The 14721-nt window shown below is 35.7% G+C and overlaps 1 protein-coding gene across 1 annotated transcript in view; it reads right to left on the reverse strand.

Annotated features, from left to right (window-relative positions):
• MSH3 (mutS homolog 3) overlaps positions 1–14721 on the reverse strand; it is a 61376-nt gene that overhangs the window by 45944 nt on the left and 711 nt on the right. Inside the window, exons 2-8 of the mRNA XM_063295480.1 lie at positions 13159–13279; positions 11876–12081; positions 9659–9862; positions 8930–9046; positions 7322–7439; positions 6230–6372; positions 4888–5054 (exon numbers count right to left, since the gene is read on the reverse strand). Coding sequence (XP_063151550.1) covers positions 4888–5054; positions 6230–6372; positions 7322–7439; positions 8930–9046; positions 9659–9862; positions 11876–12081; positions 13159–13279 — 1076 coding nt within the window. The remainder of the gene's footprint in view (positions 1–4887; positions 5055–6229; positions 6373–7321; positions 7440–8929; positions 9047–9658; positions 9863–11875; positions 12082–13158; positions 13280–14721) is intronic.

Raw genomic sequence — 14721 nt, forward strand, 5'->3', positions numbered from 1 at the left:
CTTTCAAGGATGCTAATTCCTGTTGCATGGCAGAATGCCAATTTTGTGCAATCTCAGGTGGTAAAGCATTCACTTGTTCTAAAGACTCAGGTTCTGTGAATATGTGAAAAGCCTTTACTGTTTCAGCCTGAAAACATGATGGAGGAACACCTTTATTACTTCTCTGAGATCTGCGAGGTAATACAGGGCTTAAATTTTGACTCCTATCACTTTCCTGAGAAGCATCTGTCTCATCAGACAGATCTTCAGTTTGCTGATCTCTCTATTCTCTCTGGGGTTTTACTGGGCTTACTGGGTTTACTGGGCTGCTTACTGGGCCCATAACCTGTTGGCAGAGTGCTAGAAAGCATTTGGCCCAGGAGAGATCAGAAAAGTCACACACCAGGCATTTCTATAAAAATAATTTTATTTACAGAAAATAAACATATTTAAAGGCTGTTTGCTGAGAGGAGAGATTTCTCTCAGCTGCATATTCTCTGCAAGCCTACACAGAAGGGAAACTGAAACTAAAACAAGTTCAGGCAAGTTCCTCCCTTAGGCAACGCAACCATTAACACGTGTAAAGGGGACAATTAAATTCAACCTCTTCACCCAGCCAAAATGATTAGTTACCATAGTAACCTTAATCTGTAGTAGAAAACAATATATTAACAGATGCAAAAAGAGTTGTGCCATGCCATGTTTATTATTTTTAGTGATTTAGTGATTTTTAAAGACATTTTAAACATTTTGCTTATGCTGAATTCGAAGCAGTCCAGAAAATATCAATGCAATCAATGCAAAGCGGGGCTTTTGGCTTTCACACATGTGAGAGATAAAGATTACTAAACAGTGACTAATTATATATGTCTGGTCCTTAAATGAAACCAAGATTAAATATTTGATCAAGATCCTATTTGAACTAGGTCCAAAAGAAACAACTCAGTTGGCGGCTTGGAGCCAGGCTTGGAACTTGGAACTAGGCTGGACTCAGCTGGAAGCCGCGGACTAAGCTGGCACTCAGATCCTGAACACGATAGGTGTGAAATTCCTGGACACAACGGAGCATGCAAAGTGCAGGCATGCAGGCCTGAAGGCAAATGGTGGCGCCGGAACGTCAAGTCTTGCCCACGCTACTGAGGAGATCGTGGAGTTTCACGGCTGGAAGCAAGGCAAAGGCTGCTTGGCCAGACGCTGACTCCGACACCGGTAAGGACTCTTTTCCTGAAGCTGCAGGCTTAGTGGATCGGTTGTCTCCGGCAACTCGCTCTCTGCGCGGCTGCCTTTTGTCCTGATCTTTCGTGTGCTTGGAGTCTCCTGTAGCCAATCAGGCTGCCTTCTCCTTTGCACACTTTTTAGCCCATCTCTGCCACGCGCTGATTGATGTATTCAAATCCTCCTCCATATCTCGCCCAATCAGCATTGTGGATTCTTCCCGGTCTACTGAGTCATGCTGGTGTTTCATTTCTCCAATTTCAGCCCAGTAAGTTTCCAATTCTGATTCGGAAATAGTTTCACTTACTTAGTCAGAGGCAAGCTTGGTTCTGACAGATCCACTGGTTTGTTTTCTTGGATGTCCATGATATTGTAAACCGCCCAGGGTCCCCCATGAGGGGGAGTTGGGCGGTGAATAAATTTATAAAATAAATAAATAAATAAATATTCTCAGGAGTCTTCTCCAACACCAAAGTTCAAAGGCATCAATACCCTTCCTATCCTGCTTCTTCAAAGTCCAACTTTTGCTTCCATAGTGTATTACAGGGAGTCATGTTCGCAGCCTTGAGTTATTTATAAAAATAATAAAGGCAGGATAAAAATTAAATACATACATACATACAATGGCTTGCATGATTCTGATCTTAGTAGGTATAGACACATCACAGCATCTGAATATCTTTTCCAAGGACTTCATGGCTGCTCTACCAAGTGCTAGTCTGCGGTGTATTTCTTGACTGCTTATGCCTTTACTGTTGCTGGTTGATCCTAAAAGGCAGAAGCTACCCACCACATTGATATCTTCATTGCCAATTCAAAGGCTGGTTATTCTACCTGTTGTCATTAGTTTGGTCTTCTTTATATTTAATTAACATGATACAATGAAGTTTTACAAAATAATCAAGTCACTTTTAATATATGCAAACACTAATCAGATAAACCTCTAGGTTTAGGGTCCCATGTTTTCACTGTGCTCCTTGACTCGTATTACTAGAGCTTACATACACATATAGCATACTATTTTAATAATTCCTTCTGTGCTATGAACAGAACTAAAGAAGATAAATATATTCAGGAGCAAACATTTAAAAAATACATGCCATGTGTATATAAACAAAAAAAAATCTTATTTAAAATATATATATTGGCAGGAACATATTGAAAAAAGAACAGAGAAAAAAACTTGGACAATTGGTGGTGATAGTCTTCATTAATGGGTCAGAAGAATTCTTCAGTATATTTTATTTTACTTTGTAACCATTATGTTCAAGAGTTATTCTTTCGTGAAGAACCCATCTTATCCCATATTATGCTTATCTATATTTGAAGTAACAGCTATATAAATAAATATCGGGATAAATATTAAGATTCCAGACCAAAAAACCTAGTACAGCATCATACTTATTACCAAGAAAAAGGGGCAAGTAATGTACATATGAGGACTTGCTCACTTTTCGTAACACAAAAATCTGAACAAGACTTTAAAGTACAAGAGAACTGAAAATGACAACAGAGAGGAAACCTATGTCAGTGCCTAATTCAAGCAGGAACTGCAGTTTTATCAAAGTAAGACATAATATATCTAATGAAAGAATTCATAAAGAAAATACTGTCTGATCAGACCATCACTGAATCCAGAGAAGTGAAACTATTGGCTAATGAAGTAAAATATAATAGATTTATTTCTTTTGACAGTTCATCCTGTTCTGCCACTGCAATGTTCTACATTGTTTTTACCTGTATATTTTTATGACAATGCACAATTCACTCAACTAAAGTTCTTGTAAAGTGCATCATAAATCCTTAGAATAAATTAGATCTTACATTTCTTCCAAGGATTTTAAAATACACAAGTTTCAGGAGATTGTGCCCCACAGAAATTAAGTAAAAAGGAGAAAGGGGCTATCAGAGAGACTATCCAAAATGAAATACCATATGACCCTCTAGTGGTAAATCATTTGTTGCAATAAACATTTATTTATGTAATGTTATAAAACTATTTGAAAAATTAAGGTTTTTTTGTTTTAATTTAATATATTAAATCTAAAAACCTAGCCAATTGATGTTAATTTAGAAGGGCTGAGGAAAAGTTTTAGCTAAAGCAAAGAGCAAGTTTCACTTTTAGTGTAAAAAATTGCCAAATTTTTGTGTTTTAACAAAAGGACTACAACAAAATAGAGTAAGTGTCCACTACGTTCACATAAATGTTCACTAACTGCCTTAGAACCATCATATTTTAAAAACTACTTAAAAACAACTTTAATCAAACTCAAAAGCAACACTAATTCGAATGTTATCATTTCTCAATGTTTTGCATTGAATTTGATGGAGTTATTAAAAATAATATACTGATGGAACTAATGATGGAACTAACATTAAAGCATTGTCAAAGCAAATGTTTGCAAAAGAGAAAATATAACTACATAGTAAAATTAGGTTTCATAGAACCACTATTTTTTTTAAAATAACATATCCTGAATCTGCCTTTTTCTATAAAGTCAGAACAGTACATTTATTACATACTTGCTAACCTTTAGTCAGCTGCTTGATTTATATAAAAATACTGTACCTTTTTTTTTCCAAATTACAGTGGGTAATACTCAAGTTTAGCCAAAACAGTCTGGCACAAGAATCAGAAACTCCTACGTACATTTTTTCAGGCAGTAAATAATAATTAAAGAATAATTTGCTTATCATTCACTCATTGTTCTAAATATTGGTAGGGTTAGCCCTGTTTAGACCCTGAACTGCTGTCCAAAACAGCTAATGAGGCCACTGGTTCCTATGGATCAAGTGTAACTTCAGAATATTAAATAGGTTCAAATAAACACTGTGCTATTTAATGTAAGGGTAAAGGAGCTCAAGACCTGAGGGCTACATCCCACCGAACAGAACCCAGCACTGACTTGACAGTTCAATCCTACATATGCTTGCATAGAAATTTTATTTTATTTTATTTTATTTTATTTTATTTTATTTTATTTTATTTTATTAATAAATAAATAGATAGATAGATTGATTGATTGATTTTATTTATGTTTTATTGAACACCGCCCAGAGTCCCCCTTTGGGGGAGATGGGCGGTGATAAAAATTTAACAAACTAACGAATAAATAAATAAAAACATCCCTGCGTAGAAATAAGCCCTGCTAGGTTCAAAGATCTGTACTTTCAAATACCAATATACAGGACTGCATTCTTAACCATTTTTTCCTACTTGACCAAATTCATTTTCATGTTACTACAATTCCAAAAAATTCCCAATTAATTTAAATCACATACACATGTAATGCTGTCATTCCTATAGATACAACTGTAATTTAATCTAATTTAAGCTTAAAAGTACAGTATTATAAATTTGCTCTTCATTTTTCAGAATTATGAATTTCCTTTAATGCCAGATGTACATTGTCAAGCAAGAACAGAGACGTATATGCCCAGTAAAGACTATGCCTACATATGAATATATTTTTAGTAATTCCTTCATTTTAATCTCCACAAGCCTATTTAAATTTAAATGCAAGCTATCTTAATGATAGAAATAACATACAGAAATTCAATCTGGTTTTAATTATTTTTAAAAAATTAAAAATGGGGGAGATTTATATATAAGAGGTAAACTTTTCAGTCCAAAGATCTTAGCAAGCCTTGTCCCAACCATGTATCAAACTGTTCTACTACACAAAGGCTTACCATACAGAGGTCATACTAGTTATAAGCTTCTCAGTCTGATCTGACACATCTCTAGGAAGAATAATCTCAACTGGCTGCAGACGTAGTATTAGATTTTCCATCTCTAAACGAGCTACAGAATCTTGAAAACTGTCAAAGAGAACCTCCCCTGTAGTAGGCTGGACAGCCTGGAAAAAGAAAAAACACAGCAACTTCTTAAATTATTTTCCACATAGAATAACTCTGTACAACCCCAAGGCATCTTATTTCTCTCTTCTCTGTAGTATAATAAACCAACATAGATACAGAATGATTCTAAAGAATGTAAATTGTATTATGTTTTGATTTACTAAAAAAAATGTCCACATCATGGAGCTATTATTTCTCTTCAGCCATACAGATGCCTTAAGGTATTTGTAGGAAGTATGTACAGTAGCAGTCAAGCAGTTCCATTCAATTGTCCTGACTAATAACCATTATTAAGCTGACTTCATTAATGGTTTAAACTTCTAAACCAGTGAACATCACTGCATGTGGTACAGTTCATATCACATATCACATATCACATTTGTACTAAAATCTTTTTTATTTATGATCCTGCTTTCAATTAGTTTGATCAAGGAATAAAATCCTGGGATATCCCAAAACTAACTAAATCCAATTTTGGTGCTCCTCAATGTGCTATCTTCAGATACATTGAATTATGACCTAAATGAACCTCCAGCCAGCTAAGGCAATGGTCCTGCTGTAATCCAACATGTGAGGGGAGGGGCAAAATCAGTTGGGGAAGGTTGATATAAACTTTCAAACTTTAATAATTCCCAAGATTTATATAAAATTGGGTTTGATCTGAGCTAGTTCCGCTTCATTTCTGCTGAAAGCAACAAGGTTTCAGTGGGACACTTTAGCCCTTATCCAATCTATAAAAGCTGTATGTAAAAAAACCAACCAAACCAACCTGGACTGAACCTACTACTCCATAGTATTATACTACTCCACAGCATCTGTTAGAATGCAGTTTTTCCATTCTTTCTTCCCACTATCAGTCTCCCCAAAACTATTTCTAAAGGATTGGGTAAAGGGATCGGTTTGGGGCATGGGTCTTGGAAAGAGCTCACAAAATTTGGCAGAAGCCCTTTCAGTCCCTCCACCCTATAGCCAACCCACTTCTGAAAGGTACTTTGACCCTTAGACAGTTTGTGGAACCAAGAGAAAAGCAACAGCTGAGGAAGTCACTTTCACTGCTGGTGCTGAACTAAGTAGAACAAATTATAATATTTGTACTAAAGTACAGTTTGGATATATTGTGAACAATTACAACTTCTACAGCTACAATTATAAAAAACTCTTTAGAAATGCTTACCACTACGCCTAGAACAATGTTGTGATTCTTATGGTTTAAATTTTCTTTATTTTCAGAAATGCAGAGAAGATAATTATCCCAGACATTAGATGGGTTTTCCTCAGCATCCATTGAATCATCCAATTTCAGCAAGGGATTCAAATGTAGCAAGCGTTAAAGGAAATTAATTTTCTACACAGTCCTCACAAACCCAAATATTATAGTATACTGGTCTGAAAACATTCCAATTACACAAGGCTATTTTGGGGGTGTTGACGACTGACAGGAAGCTCTGGCATGGGCTGGTCCATGAAGTCACGAAGAGTCAGAAGCGACTAAACGAATAAACAACAATTTTGTGAAGGCTTCTTTCTCTAATTAGATGGATGGACGTTCTACATTATGAAAGAAGAAAAATGTTTTTCTTCTCCATTTATTTTACAAATCTCTAATGTTGCTCCTTGTGTGATTTTTAAAGAACCAAAAATCTCCAAATGATTTTTTCTTTTTGTAGATTGTATTTTAATCCCCCTAATCATTTTTGTCCCTTGGCCCTATGACAGACTTTTTGAAGCAAACAGAATTATAGGTAAGACCACATCACATTTATGTAATGAGTTTTGTAAAATAAGCTATATAATAAAATTCTACTGAAGATATGGAACAACACAACAGGAAAACCATCATCCCTAATTTGGGAAATTTTGTTGGCAAAACAGAGGAAGCAAGTGTAAATATATCTGGAAGGATAAAGAGAGGATATTTCAGACTAACAAGAAGAGGTATAGGAAAATAAATGTTATTTATTTATTTATTTATCCAATTTGTCCCCCCCATATCCTCCCATCAGGGGACTCTGTGAGGTTTACAATAATCAATTAAAACAACAATAATACAATGAATAAAATATACAATATAAAATTACAGCAATAAATAATATAAATAAGAGTAAAAAATAAAAAATCCAAGTGGCAAAAGAATCTAAAACAGTCCAAGTATGGGAGGAGTGGTCTATAGCAGCCATCCCCATGTAGATCTATTCCCCTCTCCACCCCAAGTGAGGCAGCAGAACCATCTCATCAAAATAATTCAACACCCTTAATAAAAGGATATCTTCTCCTACGAATGTGGATTTTGTATATAGTGAAGTTAATTTTCGGGTAAAAAGAGAGCTTTTGTTCTCTCCCACAGACTTCAAAGCAGCGGTTTCCATTTGCTTTACTACTCCTACCTGCAAGAGCAGAGAACATGAAGCACTGACGAACATTAAATAAAAATAAATATATTATTGAACGATTTCCACAGACTGGTGGAAATCAATTCTATCAGTTCAGTGTATCAGCAAGTGTTTTTCCTCTGGGATTAAGGAAAAGTGGACCCGTGACATAATACCATGTCTAAACAAAAGAACAAGGATTTCTTCTCTATTTTATGTACTGCAACTCACCATTCAAGAGAGAAAATAATTAAAAAAGCAAAGACAACTGAGGAAAGCCTATTGAAATACTGAAAGTACTAGTCATATCAAATATTTACCAATTTCAATATTCAATACAAAATTAGTATTTTTGGTGCAGTGAACTAGTTTCTGAAAAACCCTTCAAATACTTACATTAATCCAATCCGTTTTTCCCTCAATTCTTTAAGTTTCCAGAACTGTTTTCACCCCTGTATCCTCAGTGTCTTTAATCTAAATGACTGTACCTCTTGAACCATAGTAAATTCTCATCCAGGCTCTGGCCAGTTAAGACAAGCTCTAAACTTCCTTTCAGCATAAGAATTTTAAAGGGAAGAGAGAAAGTCCTATTCCTACTCTTCTTCTCCAACCATAAAGATAGGTAGGACACAACAATTGGATTAACTACATACTTATCTGGTGAGAGTAGAGATGTAAAACTAAGAACCCCTTTCTCTGGCTCTGAGGTCAATCAACTTTTCTCTGCATCTACCAGATGCTAGAGCAACTGTCAAAAAGATGCAGACGATCTTAGCAATCCTGCATCAAGTTCCAGCTACACAAACATGCTGTATTTATGCCTGCATATTCCTGCATGCAGTTAAGTTCTACCAGCCACGTACACACCAAGCTGGAGGGAACAGCCAAAAAACACTGATCTATGACTTTGTACCACATTACATAGTACAACATATGATCAGGAAGCAGACCCTCCTCCTTGGAAATATAACTTGGCAATCATAACATTTTGGTCCGACTTAGTAGTCAACCTCTGATCATGACATTACATTTAGGATCACACATCACACCACTAAGCCATAGTTCATTTTAGTCATAATGCAGTGTATAAACTACAATGACTGGCTTAGTGCAATGTGATCTGTATTCCCAATCTACATCTAGCATTATGTGACATATGCACATGCATTGCCATAGCCCATTGTCGCCCAAACTCAATCGTGTTTGATTCTCAGAGACTGCCTGGACTAGTCCTGCAGTTTTCTCAGCAAGATTTCAGCAAAGGTTTGCCATTGCCTGCTTCCTAGGGCTGAGAGAAAGTGACTGGCCCAAAGTCACCCAGCTGGCTTTGTGCCTAAGGCAGGACTAGAACTCATGGTTTCTAGCCTGATGCCTTAACCAGTACACCAAAATACTACCAGTTAAGATAACTTAGTCTGAAATATTTTAATTTATTTGAAAACATGTAACTCTGAAAAACGAGCTTATATAAAACTAGAATTATTTATGTAACTTTAGAACCAAACCTTATATCCCTTTGCTACAAGACGATGAACATGAACAAACAGTCTGTGCGTTGGTATGCTGGCAGTCATAAAATTGTGATTTTTATGACAATATATATTCAGCTCCTTAGCAGCAATCTATAAAATATGACAGTAATTAGCAATTTATTCTGGTAGCAGTATAGATACTACAAAACTTGTATGTGTATATGATAACCACTTAATGACATCTACTGAAATATATTGCATTTTAAAAGTCTCAAAAGATTAAATAAAACTACAACCGTATTAACATAATTTTATGTAATTCTGTATAGGCATGCAGCAGCACAAAACAGGAAATTAAAGTAGATACTATTTTTTAAAAATCCTAATCTTTGTCAATACTTATCTTATACTTCAAGCAAATTTTGTAATTAAAACACATACCCCAAATATAAACAAATGTATGTAGAATACTTGGCAAAAATCAGTCTGCAGATAAGTTGTTAAATAAATGTGTGAGTATTATCTGGAGCCAGGCCAAAAGAAGCCATCTGGGCCACTGAAATAGCATGCTGCTGCTGCTGCTGCTGTGGCCAAAACCTGCCAAGATATAAACCAATGGCTGCTTATAGCTCCTATCACACTTGGAAGTTTGTAGAAGAACCACATTCTATCTTCTGCACATAACTTGTTCAATAATTATGCACAACACCAGTAACAGCAACATATAACTTTAACACAATGCCATACAGAGAAGCACTTTACCTCTGCATCATCTCCAAAAAATCTGTACTTATAACCACACTCAATACATAGAATAGCATCCTTATACTGTTTTTTTAGTTCTAGGAACTGGAGCTCAAGAGGTGTATATACAGTTTTGGTTGTTTTTTTAAAAGTTGTATCTGATGTATTTGGGGTGTTTTCAAATCTCATATTCATGGTAAAAAACCGGGAGGTATTTCTTCCCTATGTGTGAAAAGAAAACAAAGAATATTTAGTAAAAGTACTATTATTCAGGCAGGAGAAAGAAATTATTATACATCTGAATTCCAGCTCAACAGTTTAATTTCAGATCATCCTTCCTTCATCAATTATATATCAGTGACAGAATGCCAAGTGTAACCCAGGAAGCAAACAGAATTGGAAGCCCTCTCAAAGTAACACCCTGCAGCAGCACATAAAACCTAAGAGTTGTTTTGTTGGAAAGACAATTTAGCCAGCAACCTGGTGGGCAACTAGAAATCTTATCATAGCAGACATGGTACAGAGCACACACTAGAGAAGCAATTTAGAGAAGCACTTGGGCTGGAAAAACAGAGACAACAGATACTGTAGATTATTAAAGACAAAATTAAATGTTTTGCTCTGAGATGGAACACACTGAGAATAAGGATGAAAAGTCAAGAAACTCTAATCGTTACTGGTTACTACTATGATAGAACTTAGTCTATGCTCTCAAAGAGAATTGGAGTGCCCATCTTTATTATTACTTTTTCCTCGGGAATTAAGCTCTATCAGTCCTGTTTAATGGATGCATTTTACTAAGTTATATTTTTTAACCCACACTGCACATTTACAAAAATGCTCTAGCACTGATAATTTTCTAGCTTTACATGTATTTTTTTCCAATTATACCTTATCAAACTTCTGCAATTTTCCTTTGCCTGGTTCCTTTTTCATTGCCTAAGTGTATAAGGTACTTTAAAAGATTGAAGACTAAAATAAGCAAATTTTAATGATAACTTAAGAGCTGTTGTAGTAAGAAAAATTGCAATCATTTTTCAATAGAAATATAGAATAATAAATCTATAGTTACACAACCTTGAAAATGAATTATTTATGTTGCAATCCTACATGTACTTTTCTCAGAATAAGTTTATTGAATTTAATATGGCTTACTTACTGTTAAACCAGATTACCTGTTGCCCTGCTTGAGTAAGATCTGTTAAAATCATTACTTAATCCCATAGGGATTAGCACAGCAATCTCAGAGGGGATGAGTGCAAGAACACATATCTCTAATTTTTTTCAGAATCTATCAGCTATTTATTCCCAGTTAAAACAGAAGATGGGAAAGAAAAGAAGATTTTCCTACCCCTTTTCCCTATTGGAACATATTTCTTTTTTTTTCTCTCCTATAAATTACAATAAAAAGGAATTTTCCCATACTAATTCTATTTGGCATAGATTAAGAATCCAAATTACCCCTTCTCTGGGAACAAAGCAGCTTTAGATCCAAAGCCAGCTCTACCATAATTCAGGACCTTGAAATTTCTATCCTGGCAGAAGGGATCTCCTCAAGATCTACACCCATCAGAAAACAACTGGGTGTGATTAGGATCACATATTAAATAAGACAGACATTTAAGATCAACAAGTAAAGGAAAGGTAAAATCTTCTTCAAAGGGAATTCAACTCCTGGGAACTACAGACACGTCAATGTAGTTTTCTTAGTAACAATATACTGTAGAAGTAGCTTGCCACTGCTTTCTTTCAGTATGTTTTTCCATCTTACAGGCTATCATATAACCCTGAGATTTCCTGGTGTTTTCCATCCAAGCACTTATCAGGTACTATGATTCTGCTTAGCTTTTCAAAATCAGCCAAGATCAGTGAAATGCTGCCATCTATAACAATTACTTAATGCTTACTCATGCTATTGCACATATTACCAGACTATTTTTTTAAATATTGAATGTTATTGACTATCGAATATTGATAGTCTTTATTAACCAACAGCTGACTTCAAGCACAATACATAAAATGCTGATTCAATTAACGGCACCATTTCACATGCACTATCTCTGTCTGGTATTGACTCGTATGGATTGCTACCATTGTCACCCTATTCATTTGTAACATAGAACACGATGATTCAAGATTTAACAATACTAAATTTTAGCATCATCAAAATTTAGTCAACACTCACAATTAAAGAATTTTAACAGCTGAATTAAAATATAGCAAAGAACTGATTACCTTACTGATTTCTGGGGGATGTGAAGAATCATTTGTTTTATTGTTTCCAGTCACAGAACGCTGGCATTTTTTCAAATCTACTGACTCTTTTCCATGAAAAGCTTCTGAAGGAACTCTGTTTCTTGGAGGCTCCAAATGGCTAAATGCTCTCAATTTCTCAAAGGTTTCTGAGCATATTTCAGAGTGCATACATTTCTTTGTTCCCCCTTCATTAGCAATATAAATAAAAAATGTTTTATCTCAAACACACTACATCCAAGGAATATTTTTCATCTTTCCTCCATATATTTTTTTTATCCAATAACTATGTTGGCACTTACCCTGCTAAATAGCACATAGCTTTGGCTATACTGTATTAACTTCAGTCTTTAGGCTATATTGCTTCTCCCTTTGCAACAGTGCAAAAATAGCTATTTTTTTCTCTGAGTCCACAAACATCCTGTTTCATGTCCTAATTGTTTCTTGATCTTCTCGTATCTGTCCAACACTGTTACCAAAACCATTCATTTATCTTGCTGCTTTGAAAACGCAATGATCTCAATTTCCTACACCGGCTTAGTTTCTGATGCTAGATTAAGCACAAGTTTCATAAAAGTGATGAGTAAAATTTGTTGATGTGGGAATGGACTCTGCATGTTCCATTTCTTTCTGGATCTTGCTGAATCACCTCTGGACCCTGCCACTCCCAGTTTGAACTGGAAGTAGTTAAGATAGTCCATATCTGGAACAGGCCTGTTTCTTCCCGAAAGCTATGGCTAGACCACTTCCAATTGCTTTCTGTCCATTCCTAGATCAACAAATATTGTACCTCTCTGATTAAAACTCTCCATCCTTTTCTCTAAACAAAACCTTTCCCATGATCTTTGCCCTTCGTCATCCAAAATCTCCTGCTTTAAAAGGTTACATAATTGTGAAAGTCTAATATATAAACCAAATAAAATTGCAGAAAATACAGACTCACAAATATTGTACTAATCAACAGGTTAGAACATTTGCAAAATACAACTGAAAATCAAACAACAGGTGTAATTCATTCTCTCTTTCTCTCTCTCTCTATATATATATATTTCAGATAAAACTGTGATAAAATTAGGTGGTAAACACTAATGTACATAAAAATGAATTTTGTAAATGACAAAATAAAAAGCCAAGGAGAGTTCTCTAATTCTATCCTGCTCCTGGATTCCTAGATGACTGCAGTGGGCACAGCTATAGAGTACTTCCAAATTTCTGGAACAACTCCTAGATAGAGAGAAAAGGAAGTTATATTAATTAAAACTCACCTGTGTTCTGCGAACCCACAGTATTAGTCTCTTCTTTTCTACCCTGTAGAGACTTTGAGGACTTGTCATTATATTCTTTGCTCTTTACCAGTTTTCTCTTTTTGCTATCAGGTTCAATAGCCTAAAAAAAGAAGTTTTGATATGTTTGTACTGTATAATAATCTGTTTGTATTCAATTAATAAAAGCCAACAAAATCAAAACAACTGAGGCTTACTGAAGTTAATCATCCTTGTTATGATCTGTGATTACAACCATAAACCTATTTACTTGTACTAACCATCCAAAACCAGACTGACAACCATTTCTAGTTTCCAGAAAATTGAATCTGAAACCAAGACTGACAACTGAGTTCAAAATTCTGATTCTTGTCAACTTAAAATTAGTTTTCTTCCTCCAGACAGGATGGCTTAGCATGTTATTTGAACCATGCCGGTGTGGTTCTAAGACATCAGTTGGAACTAATGCTGGGGCTTATACTTATTTATTTATTTTATTTAGTCACCGCCCATCTCCCCCCAAAGGGGGAACTCTGGGCGGTTTACAACAAAGATAAAAGCATTAAAAGACCATAAATAAATATAAATACAAATATAATATTAAAACATAAATACAACATAAAATCCAGATGATAATAGTTGGAATATCATTCACGTGACCATTTTAGGGCACTAACCATCTCCAGGTGTGATTTTCTCCCTCACACAAGGATAAGGAATTTGTCCTTTCCCTCTGCTCTACCCTAGCAAGCAATACTCAGAAGCATGGTGTCACTGAACATAGAGGCACTTGCCTTGAGGCACTACTAGATTCCCCCTAGCTATTTACTTACATGTTCAAAAAGCCAGATTAAGTACAGTAGAGATACTCTATCTCAGCTTCTAACTCTTAACAAGATGGCAGTAAGGAGGGATACAGAAAACTGCCAACTACTGCTCGTCCAGATTTCTGCAGCTCAGGTATGTTATGCCTGAGAAAGACTCCCAGGAGGCTACTGAGATGGAAGAGGGGGCATAAGTATTGCACACATGCCCAGCTGTATTTTGAATGGGAAAGAGAACATTTTCCCCTGACCTGAGTCTAGAGCAGGAGGGCTTTGGGGATACTTTGAGTGACTGATGGGAAAGGAGATTCCTGGGTGTACCAAGCCCACTGCTGGTGTGACAGGGAGGAAGCAAGCAGCTGTGTGACCCTCATCTTCCCCTTCCTCATCCACCCTCAGTTGCTGTAGCCTGGAGGGGGCAAAGATGCCTGAGCTTTTTCATCACCAGTGGTTTGCTTTGAGACCCAGAGTGTTCCCCTTATACTCCTGCTTTGACGTTTTATTTAATTATCATAATGAAACTACAGGATATTTCAACTGGTCTGACTCCATTTACCATCATTTGCTGCCAAAACAACCTTGTTGGTGCTCTTGAATTCTAATGTTGTGTGCCTCCGAATGAAAGAGTAAAATGCAAATGCCCCAAACTTAATACTAAAAAGACATTTAGCTTTTTGAAGAGAAGGCTTTCCAAGTAGGATGAGCAATTCTGCAGCTACAGGTAGTCCTCGCTTAATGACAG

Source organism: Candoia aspera, chromosome 2 (genome assembly GCF_035149785.1).
Source record: "Candoia aspera isolate rCanAsp1 chromosome 2, rCanAsp1.hap2, whole genome shotgun sequence".
Classification (NCBI taxonomy): domain Eukaryota; kingdom Metazoa; phylum Chordata; class Lepidosauria; order Squamata; family Boidae; genus Candoia; species Candoia aspera.